General features: G+C 42.3%; 1 protein-coding gene across 2 annotated transcripts in view; it reads right to left on the bottom strand.

Annotated features, from left to right (window-relative positions):
* Positions 1-17,326, bottom strand: part of LOC142661970 (nicotinamide N-methyltransferase-like) — a 30,761-nt gene extending 13,435 nt beyond the window's left edge. Inside the window, exons 1-2 of one of the 2 annotated variants that reach the window (XM_075839747.1) lie at positions 17,252-17,326; positions 11,400-11,604 (exon numbers count right to left, since the gene is read on the bottom strand). In XM_075839747.1, coding sequence (XP_075695862.1) covers positions 11,400-11,550 — 151 coding nt within the window. In that variant the 5' untranslated portion in view covers positions 11,551-11,604; positions 17,252-17,326. The remainder of the gene's footprint in view (positions 1-11,399; positions 11,605-17,251) is intronic. The other variant, XM_075839746.1, reaches the window with a different exon arrangement.
* Between the last annotated feature and the right edge of the window lie 361 nt (positions 17,327-17,687).

The raw sequence follows: 17,687 nt of genomic DNA, 5'->3' as shown, positions 1-17,687 counted from the left end.
GAGCCTATCACAGCCTGGCCAGACGGAGCTAGCTCCCGCCCTCTATCTATTTATACCTGCCTTTCCTGTTCCTCCTTTGCTTGTGATTCTTTGCTGGTTTCCTGGCCCTGCTGCAGCTTCTTGAACTACTGATCCTCTGCTTGTGATTGACCTTGGCTTTTCTGACCACTCTTCTGCTCTGCGTTTTTGTACCTCGCTCATCTCCTGGTTTGACTCAGCTCATTCACTTCGCTTGTTGCTCACGGTGTCCCCGTGGGCAACTTCCCCATTTCCCTGTCTTCTTTGTACCCTTGTCTGTTTGTCTGTCGTGCACCTATTGAGTGTACGGACTGTCGCCCAGTTGTACCCCATCATCTAGGGCGGGTCATTGCAAGTAGGCAGGGACTGAGTGGCGGGTAGATTAGGGCTCACCTGTTTGTCTTCCTACCCCGACATTACAGTTGAATTCAATGCTGCAGCAAGGACTGTCAGTTTCCTGCTTCAGCATTCAACTATGGAGTCCCAAGCCAGAGCTGCGCAAGCTCTCTGGCCTGGGACTCCTGTCTTGAAAAAAAGCCCATGACATCACTGTCCATATATGGACAGTAACATCAAGAGATCCTCTTGGAGCGGAATCCCCGGCCAGAGCGTTGTCGACGCTCTGGCCGGGGATTCTGCTCCTAGAGGGAGCCGCTGACATCGCTGTCCATATATGGACAGTAACACCGGGGGCTTCTCCAGGAGTGGAATCCCTTGCCAGAGCGTTGCCAAAGCACTGGCCGAGGATTACGCTTTTGGAGAAACACCTGGCATCACTATCCATATATGGACAGTGACGTCAGGGGCTCCTCCTGGAGTGGAATCCCCGGAAAATATTCCAGTGATAAAGACATCAATTATTAAGAGACAGGTACATTTTAACTCCTGCCATTATATATTAATTAAAACCCTATTGGATTTCAATGGTCACTCTGGAAAACACAATAAGGCCATGTTCACACAACTTATTTTCAAAAGTATTTTGGAGTGTAAAGGGCTGGTATTACACCCCGAAATACAAATACACTGGAAATATGCCTGAAAACAGCTTCCCATTGACACTGTGTAGTTCATATGTGGCGCATTTTTACGATCCTGAATTTAAAAAAATGTCTTGTAAAAATACGCTTCGCAAAGAATAAGTGACATGTCACTTCTTGAAACATGTTACATGCCTATTTTCGGCCCATGGACCAGCGAGTTCCCGGCGGCATCTTCCTACTGGGAGACGCCGGCACTCACTTCCTGGTCCGGACAGTACGCGCGCAGTTGCAGAATACTGCAATTAGCCCGGAATGCTTAGGGACTATAAAATTGGCTCTGCCCTCTCATTCCTTGCCTGAGCGTTGTTGTGTTACCTTAAGTTTGTCCTTGCAAATGGTTTCTTAGTGTTTTCCAGTTCACAGTGTTACCCTTTCCTGCTGCCTGTACCCTGTGCCTTCAAGAGTTGGAGTCGTGTTGTGCCCTCCGCTGCATCTATTGTGTCGCACCCCGCCGGGTGTCTGTCTACTGTCGGAGCCTCATCTTAGCCTGAATCCATCGCTACTGTCTACATTGCCTCAGGTACCCTTTCTGAACTATAGACATTGCATTGTACCTGTTTGGCCAGCTGCTATCCCGCTACGCTGTGTGGCCCAGTGAGTTCACACCCCACGCCGTGACACTATGTACAGCTTCGCAACCATTTTTTGCTGAGTTACATAATAAAATTCTGATTGCCTGCTGTCACCACTAGGGGGAGTCAACTGCAGAAAATCCCCCCTCCTATGTGGGTTCCTGCCCTTTAATCAGAGCACGTATTTGTACTGTACTTGAGGAAAAATATATTGAAACCGCTTATTGTAGTCTATTGTGCTCACTCAAGAAAAGGAGGCTATCAACAAGTAAATATTGGAGAGTGCAACTTCAGAGAGATGTTTGCGCTAATATTGTAACATCATGTCTGTTTCTTCATATGTGGCCTGTTCCTAAATGCAGATAGGGTTTAACTATTAATCAGTTAACTTTATTGCAAAAACTTTATTGTGCAATGTATAATTTTGTCATACTTTAAGTACACAAAAGTAATGGACAAATAACTTTCAGTGTTCATACTTTTGGGTTGCCATACAGGCTGGAATACATCAGAAATAATAATGAATTCAGTGCAGACCGAAGGAGCCACAAAAAGAAGAGGTATCAGGGAATATACAATACATGGACAAAAGTATTGGACATGTCCACATTAGATCTACTTTAAATGGTTGTAATAGACACTACAGCTCCTCCCGCAAAAAATAAGCCCTCACATTACTCTATTGACGGAAAAATAAAAAAGTTATGGCTCTTGGCATCTGGGAGTGAAAAACGAAAATGAAAAAGCAAAAAAAGGATCAGTACTGAAAGGATTAATTTGTAATGAAAAAAAACCCAAACATTTATTAACACATATGGGGTATAGCCGTACTCGGGAGAAATTGCTTTACAAATGTTGGGTGGCTTTTTCTCCGTTATCCCTTGTGAAAATGAAAAAATTCAACATTTTAGTGGACAAAAATGTTGAAATTCATTTTCACAGCCCAATTACACCAAATACTGCAAACCAGCTGTGGGGTCAAAAATTCCTTGAGGAGTGTGGTTTTTAAAATGGGGTCACTTTTGGGGTGTTTCCACTGTTTTCGTCCCCCGAGGGCGTTGCAAATGCGACATGGCCCCGAAATTCATTCCAGCAAAATCTGCGCTCCAAAATCTAAATGGCACTCCTTCCCTTCTGAGCCCTGCCGTGGGTCCAAACAGCAGTTTATTGCCACATATGGCCTATTGCCGTAATCGGGAGAAATTGCTATACAAATATTGGGGTGCTTTTTCTCCTTTATTCCTTGTAAAAATGTAAGATTTCTATGTTTTTTTTTAGAAAAAAAAGTAGATTTTCATTTTCACAGGCTAATTCAAATAAATTAAGCAGAAAAATTGTGGGGTCAAAATGCTAACTATACCGATAGATCAATTCCTTGAGGGTGTAGTTTCCAAAATGGGGTCACTATTGGGAAGTTTCTACTGTTTTGCCGCCACAAGATTTTTCTAAAAACTGCAGAGCCTGGGCAATAAATAGAGTTGAGTTTCTCTGGTAAAACTTTCTGTGTTACAGAAAAAATTTATTACAAATGAATTTCGGCAAAAAAAAAAAGAATTTGCAAATTTCACCTCTGCATTTCTTTATTTCCTGTGAAACGACTAAAGGGTTAAGAAACTTTCTGAATGCTGTTTTGAATACTTTGAGGGGTGCAGTTTTTAAAATGGGGTGATTTATGGGGGTTTCTAATATATAAGGCCCTCAAAACCACTTCAGAACTGAACTGGTCCCTGAAAAAATAGCCTTTTGAAATTTTCTTAAAAATGTGAGAAATTCCCATTTGTGTGTGTAATGTTTTGGTTAAGTTGATTGTTTATATCTATCTCACTCGGCTTTAGATACATTACCGCCCTGAAATTAAGATCACAGGACGTAACTGCATAATAAAACTCATACTTGCATATTATAATTCAATTATCCTACTATGCAATACTTGACAAGGTTGGTTCATGATGTATTTCAATGTATCTTATTTCTTGTTGAAATGGATGAGATATTCCTGTTTGTTTGGATGTTTTGTACAAAAACAATAAAAACCTTTGTATTTAAAAATGTGAGAAATTGTTTTAAAGTTCTAAGTCTTGTATCGTCCTAGAAATAAAAGGATGTTCAAATAACGATGCCAACATAAAGTAGACATATGGGCAATGTAAACTAGTAACTATTTTGTGTGGTATTACTATCTGTTTTACAAGCAGATACATTTAAATTTAGAAAAATTCTAATTTTTGATTGTTATTTCTCAATGTTGGTGTTTTTCACAAATAAATATTGAATTTATCGACCAAATTTTTTCACTAACATAAAGTACAACATGCAGTGGCGTAACTACCGCTGTAGCAGCCGTAGCGGCTGCTAGGGGGCCCGCAGCATGAGGGGGCCCGTGTCACCCACCGGCACGGGCCCCCACTATGGCCGGAGGCTCCGCTAGCTGCCGCTATGGCTGCTACAGCGCGACGCCACTAAACACTACGGCAGAGCAGGGAGGTATCTCCCCACTCTGCCATTAAAGGGGTTGTTCCTACAAAAGACATGTATCCCCTATCCACAGGATAGGGGATACATGTGTGATCGCTGGCATTGATAGGGAGAACGGGGGACCGAAAGTCCCCTGAAGTTCTCCATCACAAACCTCGAACTTCCAGGGTCTGTGTCGGCAGCTCAATAGAAATGAATGGAGCGCCGGTCGCGCTTGTGCGCATGCATGCCCAGCGCTCCCTTCATTTTTATTGAGCTGCCGACACAGACTCCGGAAGTCAGAAGTTAGTCATGGAGAACTTCAGGGGACTTTCAGTCCCCCGTTCTCCCTATCGCTGCAAGAATCACACATGTATCCCCCTATCCTGTGGATAGGGGATACATGTCTTTTGTAGGACACACTATAGGTCGGATTTTTTTGCGGGGTTGGGGCTGTATGGCGTTACCTATAGGGGGGGCTGTATAACGTTACCTACATGGGGGGGCTGTATAGCGTTACCTACAGGGGGCTGTATGGCGTTACCTACTGGGGGGGCTGTATGGCGCTATCTACAGAGGGGTCTGTATAGCGTTACCTACAGGGGGCTGTATGGCGCTATCTACAGGGGGGCTGTATGGCGCTATCTATAGGGGGGGCTGTATGGCGTTATCTACAGGGGGGCCTGTATGGCGCTATCTACAGGGGAGGCTGTATGGCGTTATCTACAGGGGGGCTGTATGGCCTTATCTACAGGGGGAGGGCTGTATGACATTATCTACAGGGGGGCTGTATGGTGTTATCTACAGGGGGTCTGTATGGCGTTATCTACAGGGGGGCTGTATGGCCTTATCTACCGGGGTCTGTATGGCGTTATCTACAGGGGGGTCTGTATGGCGTTATCTACAGGGGGCTGTATGGCGTTATCTACAGGGGTCTGTATGGCGTTATCTACAGACGGGCTGTATGGCGTTATCTACAGGGGTCTGTATGGCGTTATCTACAGGGGTCTGTATGGCGTTATCTACAGGGGTCTGTATGGCGTTATCTACAGGGGTCTGTATGGCATTATCTACAGGGGTCTGTATGGCGTTATCTACAGGGGGGCTATATGGCGTTATCTACAGGGGGCTGTATGGCGTTATCTACAGGGGGCTGTATGGCGTTATCTACAAAGGGTGCTGTATGGATTTATCTACAGGGGGGCTGTATGGCGTTATCTACAAGGGGGGGTTGTGTGACACTCAGGGGAGGGGGGGGCCCCAGTCAAAAGTTTGCTATGGGGCCCAGTCTTTCCTAGTTACGCCCCTGACAACATGTCATGAGAAAACAATCTCAGATCGCTTGGATAGGTAAAAAGCATTCCAAAGTTATTACCACATAAAGTAACATATCAGATTTGAAAAAAATCGGCTGTGTTCTGAAGGCCAAAACAGGCTGCGTCCTGAAGGGGTGAAAGTAAGAAAACTTAGCATACATGGATCACAAGAAATTTTCTCATTTCTGCGAAGTTTAAATTCTTATGCAAAGATCTCTTACTGACGAGTGAATACAAATTGAGTAGAACATTTCTTGGCATAAAAATCACACATTATAAATTAATTAATTTTATGGATTCTTTTTTTTAATCCCTCTTAGCAAACTGGGTCCATATAAAGTCCAGTCCAGTCAAGTTTAACGTGGCAGAACTTGACTGGACTGCATAGAGTCCTGAACTGAACCCTATTATACTCTCAGGAGAAACTGGAATGTTTGCTACAAGCCATAACATTTCCCCACATGAATGCTCAATCGCAGTAATTCTCTCGTAATTGAATGCAGCTAAAGGCATGTTGCAAAATCTAGTGAAAGCCTTTATCAGGAGAATGGAGACTTTTATAGCAGCAAAGGGGGACTGATACCACAAGTGCATATAGGTGTGATGTGTGGGTGCCCTCATAATTTGCCAAGGTGATGTATAAAGACATATAAATCTTGCAGAGCTGTATTTGTAAATATATACGTAAGCATATTGGAAATGTTGCCTTTTATTATGTGAGTACTGTATGTGGGATGGAGACTGAGGCCTCATGCACACGAACGTATTTTTTTCCTCCCGTAAATACTGGCGTAAATACGGGTCCTTGGTCACACGTATTCAACCCGTATTGCACCAGTATTTACGGACCCGTGCCCGTAAGTACGGGTCCGGTGTCACCCGTATTCCACCCGTATTTACGGGCAAGTTTTCGCTGCAAAATTGCACTGCACTAATCGGCAGCCCCTTCTCTCTATCAGTGCAGGATAAAGAGAAGGGGCAGCCCTTTCCGCAGTAAAAGTAAAAGAAATTCATACTTACCCGGCCGTTGTCTTGGTGACGCATCTCTCTTTCGTCATCCAGCCCGACCTCCCTGGATGACGCGGCAGGCCATGAGACTGCTGCAGCCTGTGATTGGCTGCAGCGGTCAAAGGGGCTGAAACGTCATCCCAGGAGGCTGGACTGGAGGAGGAAGCAGGGAGTTCTGGGTAAGTATGAACGTCTTTTTTTTTTTGCAGGTTGATCTATATTGTGATCGGTAGTTTCTGTCCAGGGTGCTGAAAGAGTTACGTTTAACTCTTTCAGCACCCTGGACAGTGACTATTTACTGACATCGCCTAGCAACGCTCCCGTAATTACGGGTGCACACACGTAGTCACCCGTAATTACGGGAGCCCCATAGACTTCTAATTTCGGCCTGAAAGAGGACATGTTCTATATTTTTCAACGGCACTGGCACCTTCCCGTAAGCATACGGGGAGGTACCCGTGGCCAATAGAAGTCCATGGGCCCATAAAAACGTGCCGTAATTACGGGCGTTTTTACGTTCGTGTGCATGGGGCCTAAGTAGGTAAGTGTGACACATGTATCAGCTCAGCACACCAGGTCCTGACAGTATTGAGTGAGCTTGAGGTTCATTGCTGTAGCCCAGTCCGCTAACTAGAAAGAAAATCTGATATAAAGTTTTGGCAACAATTTTCTGCCTGCTAAACATCAGCTTGGAGAAAAGATGATGCAGGTCAAATAATTGTAGACTTTCTTTCCACACAAAGTGAGATTGCTTTTTTTATCATGTAGCCAATAAATTGGACTCATCATGAAAATATGCTTCTCTTTTTAAGGGTACCATATAACCATGACTGGTCCAACCAGCTATTATAACAAACAGCACAAAATATATTATGATAATAGCCAAGAAGAAAGAATACAGTGGACTCATAGTTATGAGTTCACTGTAGTCATGAGACCAGCACTCTCCCATCATCTCGCTTTGCTTCCTCCTGCCCCACTAAAAAGTGGTATACAGCAGTGATTGCCAATCATTGGTGAGGCGGACAGACATATATACCTCAGTGGCCGTCAATCATTGGTGAGTAGGGAAGGCATATATACATCAGTGGCCATCAATCATTGGTGAGGGGAACAGACATATATACATCAGTGGTATTTCAATCATTGGTCAGTGGAACAGACGTACAGTATATACATCAGTGGCCTTCAATCATTGGTGAGGGGAACAGACATATATACATCAGTGGCCATCAATCATTGGTGAGGCGGACAGGCATATATACATCAGTGGCCGTCAATCATTGGTGAGTAGGGCAGGCATATATACATCAGTGGCCTTCAATCATTGGTGAGGGGAACAGACATATATACATCAGTGGCATTTCAATCATTGGTCAGGGGAACAGACGTACAGTATATACATCAGTGGCCTTCAATCATTGGTGAGGGGAACAGACATATATACATCAGTGGCCATCAATCATTGGTGAGTAGGGCAGGCATATATACATCAGTGGCCGTCAATCATTGGTGAGTAGGGCAGGCATATATACATCAGTGGCCTTCAATCATTGGTGAGGGGGACAGACATATATACATCAGTGGCCATCAATCATTGGTGAGTAGGGCAGGCATATATACATCAGTGGCCTTCAATCATTGGTGAGGGGGACAGACATATATACATCAGTGGCCATCAATCATTGGTGAGTAGGGCAGGCATATATACATCAGTGGCCATCAATCATTGGTGAGTAGGGTAGGCATATATACATTAGTGTCCATCAATCATTGGGGAGGGGGACAGACATATATACACATCATTGGCCGTCAATCATTGGGGAGGGGGACGAACATATATACCTCAGTGGCAGTCAATCATTGGTGAGGAGGACAGACATATATACATCAGTGGCCATCAATCATTGGTGAGTAGGGCAGGCATATATACATCAGTGGCCTTCAATCATTGGTGAGGGGGACAGACATATATACATCAGTGGCCATCAATCATTGGTGAGTAGGGCAGGCATATATACATCAGTGGCCATCAATCATTGGTGAGTAGGATAGGCATATATACATTAGTGTCCATCAATCATTGGTGAGTAGTGGAAGGCATATACTCAATCATTGGTGAGGAGAACAGACATATAGTATATACATCCGAGGCCATCAATCATTGGTGAGGGGAACAGACATATATACATCAGTGGCATTTCAATCATTGGTGAGGGGAAGAGACATATATACATCAGTGACATTTCAATCATTGGTGAGGGGAACAGACATACAGTATATACATCAGTGGCCATCAATCATTGGTGAGGGGGACAGATATATATATATATATATATATACACTACCGTTCAAAAGTTTAGGGTCACTTCGAAATTTCCTTATTTTTTAAAGAACAGCACAGTTTTTTTCAATGAAGATAACATTAAATTAATCAGAAATACACTCTATACATTGTTAATGTGCTAAATAACTATTCTAGCTGCAAACGTCTGGTTTTTAATGCAATATCTATATAGGTGTATAGAGGCCCATTTCCAGCAACCATCACTCCAGTGTTCTAATAGTACATTGTGTTTGCTAACTGTGTTAGAAGGCTAATGGATGATTAGTAAACACTTGAAAACCCTTGTGCAATTATGTTAGCACCGCTGTAAACAGTTTTGCTGTTTAGAGGAGCTATAAAACTGACCTTCCTTTGAGCTAGTTGAGAATCTGGAGCATTACATTTGTGGGTTCGATTAAACTCTCAAAATGACTAGAAAAAGAGAGCTTTCATGTGAAACTCAACAGCCTATTCTTGTTCTTAGAAATGAAAGCTATTCCATGCGAGAAATTGCCAAGAAACTGAAGATTTCCTACAACGGTGTGTACTACTCCCTTCAGAGGACAGCACTAACCAGAGTAGAAAGAGAAGTGGGAGGCCCCGCTGCACAACTGAGCAACAAGACAAGTACATTAGAGTCTGTAGTTTGAGAAATAGACGCCTCACAGGTCCTCAGCTGGCAGCTTCATTAAATAGTACCCGCAAAACGCCAGTGTCAACATCTACAGTGAAGAGGCGACTCCGGGATGCTGGCCTTCAGGGCAGAGTGGCAAAGAAAAAGCCATATCTGAGACTGGCTAATAAAAGGAAAAGATTAATATGGGCAAAAGAACACAGACAGAGGAAGATTGGAAAAAAGTGTTATGGACAGACGAATCAAAGTTTGAGGTGTTTGGATCACACAGAAGAACATTTGTGAGACGCAGAACAACTGAAAAGATGCTGGAAGAGTGCCTGACGCCATCTGTCAAGCATGGTGGAGGTAATGTGATGGTCTGGGGTTGCATTGGTGCTGGTAAAGTGGGAGATTTGTACAAGGTAAAAGGGATTTTGAATAAGGAAGGCTATCACTCCATTTTGCAACGCCATGCCATACCCTGTGCACAGCGCTTGATTGGAGCCAATTTCATCCTACAACAGGACAATGACCCAAAGCACACCTCCAAATTATGCAAGAACTATTTAGGGAAGAAGCAGGCAGCTGGTATTCTATCTGTAATGGTGTGGCCAGCGCAGTCACCAGATCTCAACCCCATAGAGCTGTTGTGGGAGCAGCTTGACCGTATGGTACGCAAGAAGTGCCCATCAAGCCAATCCAACTTGTGGGGGCGGCTTCTGGATGCATGGGGTGAAATTTCTCCCGATTACCTCAGCAAATTAACAGCTAGAATACCAAAGGTCTGCAATGCTGTAATTGCTGCAAATGGAGCATTCTTTGACGAAAGCAAAGTTTGAAGGAGAAAATTATTATTTCAAATAAAAATCATTATTTCTAACCTTGTCAATGTCTTGACTATATATTCTAGTCATTTTGCAACTCATTTGATAAATATAAGTGTGAGTTTTCATGGAAAACACAAAATTGTCTGAGTGACCCCGAACTTTTGAACGGTAGTGTACATATATATATATACACACACACACACACACACATCAGTGTCTGTCAATCATTGGTGAGGAGGACAGTCATATATACATCAGTGATGGTTATTCATTGGTGAGGGGGACGGGGAGTTGTTCTGATATTCTGCACAGAATCTGACAGCTATGAATCCCAGTTTGAATCTGTAACTTACCTGGTTCTGTGAGACCCAGACAAAAAAACTATACTGGGCCGCAGACTGTACCTATAGCACCCCCATTTCCTGTGACTTCATTTAGGGTATTCTGTTGGGTCCAGGACTTCAGTACATAATGGTTGTCTAGTAGTTAATCTTGTGTGTAGGGGAACCACAATAGGGAGAACATAAAAGAGAAGGTCGTTGCTAGCCTCAAACAGGGGATCTCCTAGTTGATTAGCCAGGGCAAAACTAAACAGACAGAGGATCAAGGGATTAGGAAAAAACGTTCTACTAGCCGGGTTTAGAATGGAGGGAGTAAAAAGCCAAATGCAAAAACTTGCTGGTCAGTAACAAGGTAGCAGCCCAGTGGAGGTAAAGAGGCGTCAATAACTTATAGTGTAGTCAGTCAATCTAGTCCAATTACAGGTATATAACGATGAGCAGGTTAAGTAAGGAAAACAGCAATGAACAGTGAGCTAACCATTATCATGGGGCAAACTAGGGAAACAGCACAGTAAGTTTTAAATAGGGCACGCTCTATTGTGATTGGTCGAGTGGGACTGTGTGAACTGCGCATGGACTGCCCGGCATCTAGGTTAGTCCTGCAGCTGAGAGACAGAAAAAAAGGGGATGGGACAGAAGGAAGATATCAGAGTACAGTGAGGGAAGGCTTTTACAGGATTGTGGGGGTCAGATTATTTTGGCTGATATAAATTCGAGTCTCTCATGATTGCTATGTGCCTACAATTACATACAAAAAATAAAATAATTGGGTTGAATTGAATAGATGAAAAAATACTACAGTAAAATAATAATCGTATGAGTAGTAATTAGACTATAAATGTCATAATGGAACACTTTATTTCAGCTGAATTACTTACCTTTAGTAAAAGTTTCATGTAGATGTTGTAATGCAAACTCTGTCCATTCTCCAAAAAGGATTCCTTCCCCTGCCTTATAGTATGTCTGAAAGTAATCTTTGGGGTTAAATTCATCAATGTAGGTTTGCTGAGAGGTAATCTGGTTGTCCATGTTGTGCTATCCTCAGGACTGTCCTGTCTCTCGTATACGCTAAAGAAAAGAGACCTGATTGTAAAAAACATTTTATTAACCCTTTACCACAAAACCTGTAAATTTCAGAAATTAGAGCGCCTAGTGAAAATATAAGCCCTTGACTAGTTCTATTCTGTTCAGCTGTTTGTTAAGGCCATTTACACACCAAGATTATACAGACCACTGACAAATGAGCCACAGACGAGCGTCTGATGACATTTCAAATATTAAACTAGTAAGGGAAGGAAGGAGTGTGGGAACAGTAGTGTGATGAACATAAAACTTTTTATTTCTTTTTTAAATGATGGTTATGCACATAAATGTATGTACTGTTTTTCTACAGCTTGTATTTTGGAGAAAGGGTGAGTGTCCTCAAGACTCCTATTATAGAAGTCCACTAGTGTCAGCCACTTACCAGCGAGACTGAGTCTTGAATTTGGTCCCATGAACAATCTGTCAGTTTGAGATCCTGTCTTTGTAAGGCCTGATTTACACAAGCGTGTGCGTTTTGCGCACGCAAAAAACGCGGAGTTTTGGGTGCGCAAAAGGCACTTAACAGCTGCGTGCATCATCAGTGTATGATGCGCGGCTGCGTGATTTCCGCGCAGCCGCCATCATTATGACACTCCGTTTGGATGTTTGTAAACAGAAAAGCACGTGTTGCTTTTCTGTTTACATTCAGAGTTTGATAGCTGTTGTGCGAACCACGCAGTCGTGAGTTTTTTTCAGCGCACTCACGCTGAGCAAAACTCACGGACTGTCTGCATGTCCCCATAAACTAATATAGGTGCGTACGACACGCGTGAAAAGCATGCGCGTCGCACGCACGTGTAAACGAGGCCTAAGGGTATGTGCACACACAAAATAAAAAACGTCTGAAAATACAGAGCTGTTTTCAAGGGAAAACAGCTCCTGATTTTTAGCAGTTCTTTATTCGAAGTCGCGTTTTTTACGGCCGTTTTTTGGGGCTGTTTTTCTATAGAGTCAATGAAAAACTGCTTTTTTTATGCGGCCGTCTTTCCCATTTAAATCAAGGGGCAGATGTTTGGAGGCGTTCTGCTTCCGATTTTTCATCCATTTTTCGTCCGTTTACGCCCAGAAAAATGTACGAACATAAGCCGTGTGAACATACCCTAAGGGTATGTTCACACGGCAGCGTCCGTAACGGCTGAAATTACGGGGCTGTTTTCAGTAGAAAACAGCCCCGTCATTTGAGCCGTAATGGCATGTGCAGGCGCTTGAACGGACGTAACTGGAGCTGGTTTTCCATGGAGTCCATGGAAAACGGCTCCATTTACGTCTGAAGAAGTGACATGACACTACTTTGGTGCGGGCGTCTATTTACGCGCCGTCTTTTGACAGCGACGTATAAATACACGCCTCGTGTGAACAGACAAACGTCAGCCCATTGCTTTCAATGGGCAGATGTTTGTCAACGCTTTCAAGCCGTAATTTCGGACGTAATTCGGGGGTTAAAACGCCCGAATTACGTCCGTAAATAGGCCGTGTGAACATACCCTTATTGTATCAGACAGTCTATATAGCTCTGTATATATTTGGGTTGTGCAAATTAGGCCGAATTCTAGTGAAAGCTTTCAAGAAATATGTGCGATATAGCTGCTGCTTCCTTAGGCTGTGTTCACACTGAGTTTTTTTGCAGGAGGACAATTCTGCCTCAAAATTCCGTGTGGGATTTTGAGGCAGATTTTGACTTTCCTGCATGCCGTTTGCTGCGATTTTCGCCGCGTTTTTCGCTCGCACCCATTTACCGCTCGCGGGAGAAAACCACCTCCGCCACCCATTGAAATCAATGGGAGGCATTTTCGGGCGGTTTTTGACGATTTTTGCGGAGCAGTTTCCACGCCAAAAAAAACTCGGCAAAATACTCAGTATGGACAGGGCCTAAGTGTGCACGGATAACCAGAAAAGCAACCAGGACGACCTGGACCTGAGCTAGAAATTGATCCTTTTTCTAAAGGAGTTGTCAGGCTAAAGTTTTCAGTTACAATTCTGAACGTAGCAGCATTCCTACGGGCACAGCCGCGGTGACCAACAAAAAATTGTATCCAGAAACTTTTTTACATTTGAGTTCTATGTGCACTCATCAGTATATGAAACGTTAATTTACCTATTAAATAACTAGAAGCCATGGGGTTGAATGTAAAAAAAATGAGAAGTTGAAATCCTATTTGCTTACAATCAGCATACAGTTTTACTGCAGGTTAATCAGCAAAGCTTATTTCATGCCTGAGAGTTTCATAAGGGCATGATCACACAGGGCATATACGCTTCTTAAAAACACACAGCGTATCCGCACTGTGCTCCACAGGGAATTCCGGCCGAAAAATGCACCAAATCGTGGTGTAACTTTTCGACCGGAATGTCCGCTGCGGAAAACTGCACCTGAAAAAAGAAAAAAAAAACATGGCGACACGTCCCTTTGCCGTACTGCAGCCCGTCCTCCTTGGATGACGTTTCATCCCATGTGACCGCTGCAGCCTGTGATTAAAAAAATGCACCACATGTCAATTTCTGAGCGTTTTTTCCGCTCAGCATTTACGCAGAGTGTGGATGAGATTTGTTCAAATCTCATCCACTTTGCTGCTACTGTATTATGCTGCGGATTTTCCGCAACAAAATCTACGATGCTAGGAGTCCCTGCCTCGCTGCAGGACAACTGTCCCGTACTGTAATCATGTTTTCAGTACGGGACAGTAGTTCCACGGAGAGGCAGGGACTCCTAGCATCGTACATAACTATGATGCTAGGAGCCCGGCTCCCTGCAGTGTGTTCGGTCCGGGACTTGCGGCCGAAATACATTCCGTCCTTTACGGACGTAACATGCTCGTGTGAACCCAGCCTTTATGCTACGTGTGAACTGACTCTTAGGGTATGTTCACACGCTAGCTGTCATTTACGGCTGAAATTATAGACTGTTTTCAGAAGAAAACAGCTGCGTCGTTTCAGCCGTAAATGCTCCTCCTCGTATTATGCGAGGCGTCTGTGACGCTCGTATATCTTGAGCTGCTCTTCATTGAATGCAATGAAGAACGGCTCAAATTACGTTGCAAAGAAGTGTCCTGCACTTCTTTGCCGAGGCAGTCAATTTACGCGTCGTCAAACGACGACGCGTAAATTACAGGTCGTCTGCACAGTACGTCGGCAAACCCATTCAAATGAATGGGCAGATGTTTGCCGACGTATTGTAGCCGTATTTTCAGGCGTAAAACGAGGCATAATACGCCTCATTTACGCCTGAAAATAGGTCGTGTGAACCCAGCCTTACAGTGTTGGAGATATCACTTTTATACAGGTGTGTCTGAGTAACAGCTTTTTTACTCTTGTGGCAGCTGTTGCTTCATCTTATTTTGACATCTTCCTGGCACATGGACAGTTATTTGTGTGTTCGAAAAACCAACACCAAATTTTTGCTTTTATGTGAAGATCTTATCAAACTTGAAACTAGGAGCTGAAACGTTCTTGGTATGATAAGTAAGGAATGGGAGATAAGAATATCTGACCTGATACAGATTCACATTTCTATGGAAAAAAATCTGCCCAAATTCCCCCTAAAAAACCTGGCAATTCAGTACATTCTCCATCCTCCGCTTGGATAAATGCATTATAAAATAAAATTCCAGCTTGCCCCAATGAACCCTCGTGCCTAATGCAAATTTAGTCTATAAGGACACCAACCTTTTTGGCCAGAAGGCTCAAAGAAAATATTTAATTGGCAAAATGCCATATGTGATATTATTTAAGTAAATTTCTATGCCATATGTGATATTATATAAGTGAATTTTTATGCAATATGTGATATTATATAAGTGAATTTCTATGCCATATGGTGTCCTGGAAGAGTGATCTGGCATCCTCTATGGAAATGCGTGACTTGTGTGCTCTAACAGAAATGGCTCAGCTGGCACTGATGTTTACATCTTCGCTCTGTATTTGAAGATGTTGTGAGGTGGGGGCCAATTTTGTTGGACTTGCCTAAAAGCCTGTCATTTTTGGTATAGAGTAAACTATCTTGTAGATATTGTGACACGTCATATTTCAGAAATCTCCAGTGGAATCCATCTTTAAGAGGGCAGAGTATCACAAACCTCTGACCAAATTGATTGCTTTTATTTTCTTAGTTGCAAAACTCTCCTTGGCTCGCTAATGGAAATAATTGGCAGTCCATCTTGTTTTAGTTAACGTGAACCTAAACTGGATTGTGGCCATCATTTTAAAAGATAAACAAGAAATGTTTGATAGTGTAGAGTCTGTAGACACTGTGTCTACAAGATTTCAATGACCATTATGTTGCCCTCTCTATTTTCCTACTTTTGCAATTATTTTTCTACCGCCTTCGTTTTATATAAATAGCTTTTTCTTTCTATATAATATTGGCTCTGCATAGCCTTTACTATCCCAAGATGTTAGATTTCTTTTTCTTAAATTAAATAACGGTTTAAAAAGAAAATGTGGACTGTAGATACGCTACATTAATTTTTCCTATTATTTTGCATGGTGGTGTTTCCTGATTTCCATGGACAATTACTCTCCCCCTTTTGCCCTTCCTCACCATGGTGTTTTGTCCTGTGTTCTTATCTTTTTTTAATCCATTCAGTAGGGAGATATGTTAAACATCACTTTTATTTCACTCTCACATCTCGTCTTTATTACACATAATCAAATTTTTTTCCTGATTGTATATTTTTGCTTTTATGTCGTACCGACATAATTTATTTTTTTAAACATTTTTGTATAATGCAATACATATGTATATAGATTTCCTCCTCTTGTTAATCTTTAAAATGTCATCAATATTTCTTAAAAGATAAAATTGCATTTCTACAATTCTTACACTTTCCTAATTTATCTCAAGATGAACTTACAGTAATATATTAGAAAATGTAAACACCATCTGGTTCCTTTAATAAACATGAAACATACAACATGAATAGATGAGAACAGTGCAGGGAAATCAAAATCCATAGTGGTGCGCTGTGAAATAACCAGCAGAATATAGACTGCCATTTATGTAAGAAAACAATCACTGGCTGCTGATGCACTAAAACGGTTCACCTTACAGTCTGAGGAAATATATCAGTAGTTTGTTTTTTTTAACACTCAGTTGATTCCCTTACAAATAGTCTTGTGTATGTATTGAAGAAAAAAAAAGTACAAGTGCCTCATATTATAAACTAAGATTAAGCAACAAGAAAACTATTATTGCTGGTGCTCGCTTTTAGGGCTGCAAATATATATGCAAATTTCTCTTCAGCTCATCTACATCTCCTGAGTTGGTGCAATCTTTGTCCCAGCTTGTCCGGGATCAGAGCTTGGAAGAAAAACCAATAGAAAGTTTTTATAGTCTAAGTAAAAACTCTGATGCGTTTCTGTGTAGTATCATCAGGTAAAATAGTCAGGGAGATTTCTACCAGATGAATGGGTTCGTAAAACACCAAAACGCTTCATAGTTTTTGGTTTGTTTTTTTACAACAGAAACCTATTGTAACTCCATCTGAGCCAAATACATGTTGTCTTATGCAATTTAGACTATTTTTGGGCTAGATGTCTCTCTACTATGACACCAGTATTTTCAATGGTCACATATTGTATTCGATCTATTGATATATACTATGTCTGTATGCTTCTATTTTTGTAGCAACAGGGGCTCTGTGTTTCTTACCTCTGCTCCTCTGCTTTCTCTGGTCTGGGTAGATGTGAAGTTTTATTAGCTCATGACTTGGCTAAAATACCATTGATGCTTAACCCTTTCTGATTTGCTAAACCAAGCCCATGATATATTTGGAAGCAGCAAATACTCTGTGCTCATATTTTATTAATATATAATGGTTTCTGTTGCTTACAAGAGTGATGATTACATTCTCAGTTTGATGTCTATACATGTGATCTTCGCGTAATTAACAATCTTGTCACGTTTTTGTAATCTGAAAAAAACATTGTATGTAAACTTGCCGAGCCTTGGACAATAAATTACTGAATCTAGCAATTGGGGCGGATCAACTGCTCCGGCTGCCTCCGGGCACCGGATGTCCATCCCGGAAGCAGATGGCTCTGGTGACAGAATAGCGGCCGAGGTGCAATACTGCAGCTCTACTCCT

This window comes from Rhinoderma darwinii, chromosome 10 (assembly GCF_050947455.1).
Source record: "Rhinoderma darwinii isolate aRhiDar2 chromosome 10, aRhiDar2.hap1, whole genome shotgun sequence".
NCBI lineage: Eukaryota > Metazoa > Chordata > Amphibia > Anura > Rhinodermatidae > Rhinoderma > Rhinoderma darwinii.
This window is presented reverse-complemented; position numbering and strand designations above follow the sequence as displayed.